Below are 1,303 nucleotides of genomic sequence, written 5' to 3'. Positions count from 1 at the left end.
TGTGCATGCTGTTTGAACAGACAAATATAGTTTAGAAGAAGAAATTGTATGTATTCATGCTTTTACTCCAATGATACTTAAGACCCTTCAATCAAAATGGTGGTGGATACCTGATCATTTCTCCATTTAGTTATGCATAAATATCTGGTTAATTAAATATAAATCACTGTGAAAAAGGATATATGTCCCATCCAAACCTAACACAACATTGTAACTATGTGATATTCATATTATATTGCATGAGAACGAAAGCTCAGAAACATCCAGTGAGTCATGAGACCGCACTTTCACTCGGAAAAGGAGAAATTTGTTTTACTTTTACATTACGGAACAGGCATTCGGATTGTCATCGCTGAACAGATTTGTGAACTGGTCTTCTGCCCTGACTTGGTTGGACGATGCGACGAACTCCACGTTCCTGACATAGCCTGGCGGTGCCTTCTTGTCGTAGGTTTGTGCAGCGTAAGGCTGCGCCACTAAGTTGTAGGGCACATATGGCCATATCTCTGCTTTCTTCCCCGTGGCTTGAACCCTCTTGAGCACCTTGTTTGGCTCCACATACCCCGTCACCGTCACCTTGTAATGCTTCCTGTTGATCTCCACAGACTGCACTCCTGTTAGAATTAGGATTATCGGTCGGTTTGACAAAATATTATGAGCGAGAGACATAAGAGTAGTTATGGATGGCATGGACCGACCTCTCATGCTTGAGAGAGCATTTTTGACTTTGAGCTCGCAGCCTTCGCAGTCCATCCTGACCTTGAGCTCCACAGTTTGGAACTGCTTCCTCTTCCTGTGCCTGTGGCCAGCGGTCAGCAAGCTGGAGAAGTAGTCGAGTGTGCCTCCCATGTTCAGCTAATTATATCCTTCAAGGAGAAGAGACTTTAATTGATTTGGGAAGATCAGGAAGAAGCCTAATACTTGTAGTAGAGATGGCGACGATGGCCTTGCTTGGAGGAGAAAAGAAGCTTTTGGGGATACTTTTCCTCACACTGAACTTGCTTTGCTACAACTTTGCTTCAGCTCTAGTCCTTAAATACGGCTCCTAAAGGGACTGTAAAGTAAATAAATAAATAAATAAAAATCGCAACGATTGAAAAAAAAAAAAGAAAACATAAAGTAGGGGAGAATCCAAAAAGGCAACAAAGACAGCGTACTTGCAATTTAAAAAAAGTAGTTTGTGTGTGAGAGTGGGGATGACAGTCCTTGAGCTGCAAGCAAACCGTGTGACTTGGAAATCTAAAAATTTTGAGATGTCAACAGGAAAGGACCTTGTGAAATTCTGGAAACTATCGAGGGGTCG

General features: G+C 42.2%; 1 protein-coding gene across 1 annotated transcript; it reads right to left on the bottom strand.

Annotated features, from left to right (window-relative positions):
• Positions 1–211: 211 nt before the first annotated feature.
• On the bottom strand, positions 212–1,004 carry LOC121987717 (heavy metal-associated isoprenylated plant protein 23-like). Its single transcript, XM_042541448.1, has 2 exons — positions 699–1,004; positions 212–614 (listed from the first exon to the last, which is right to left on the bottom strand). Exons 1-2 carry the CDS (start codon positions 847–849, stop codon positions 319–321), a joined length of 447 nt encoding a protein of 148 aa, XP_042397382.1. The 5' UTR covers positions 850–1,004; the 3' UTR covers positions 212–318.
• Between the last annotated feature and the right edge of the window lie 299 nt (positions 1,005–1,303).

Source organism: Zingiber officinale, chromosome 5B (assembly GCF_018446385.1).
Source record: "Zingiber officinale cultivar Zhangliang chromosome 5B, Zo_v1.1, whole genome shotgun sequence".
Taxonomy (NCBI): domain Eukaryota; kingdom Viridiplantae; phylum Streptophyta; class Magnoliopsida; order Zingiberales; family Zingiberaceae; genus Zingiber; species Zingiber officinale.
The sequence above is the reverse complement of the archived record's forward strand: the minus strand, read 5'-3'. Positions and strand labels throughout refer to the sequence as shown.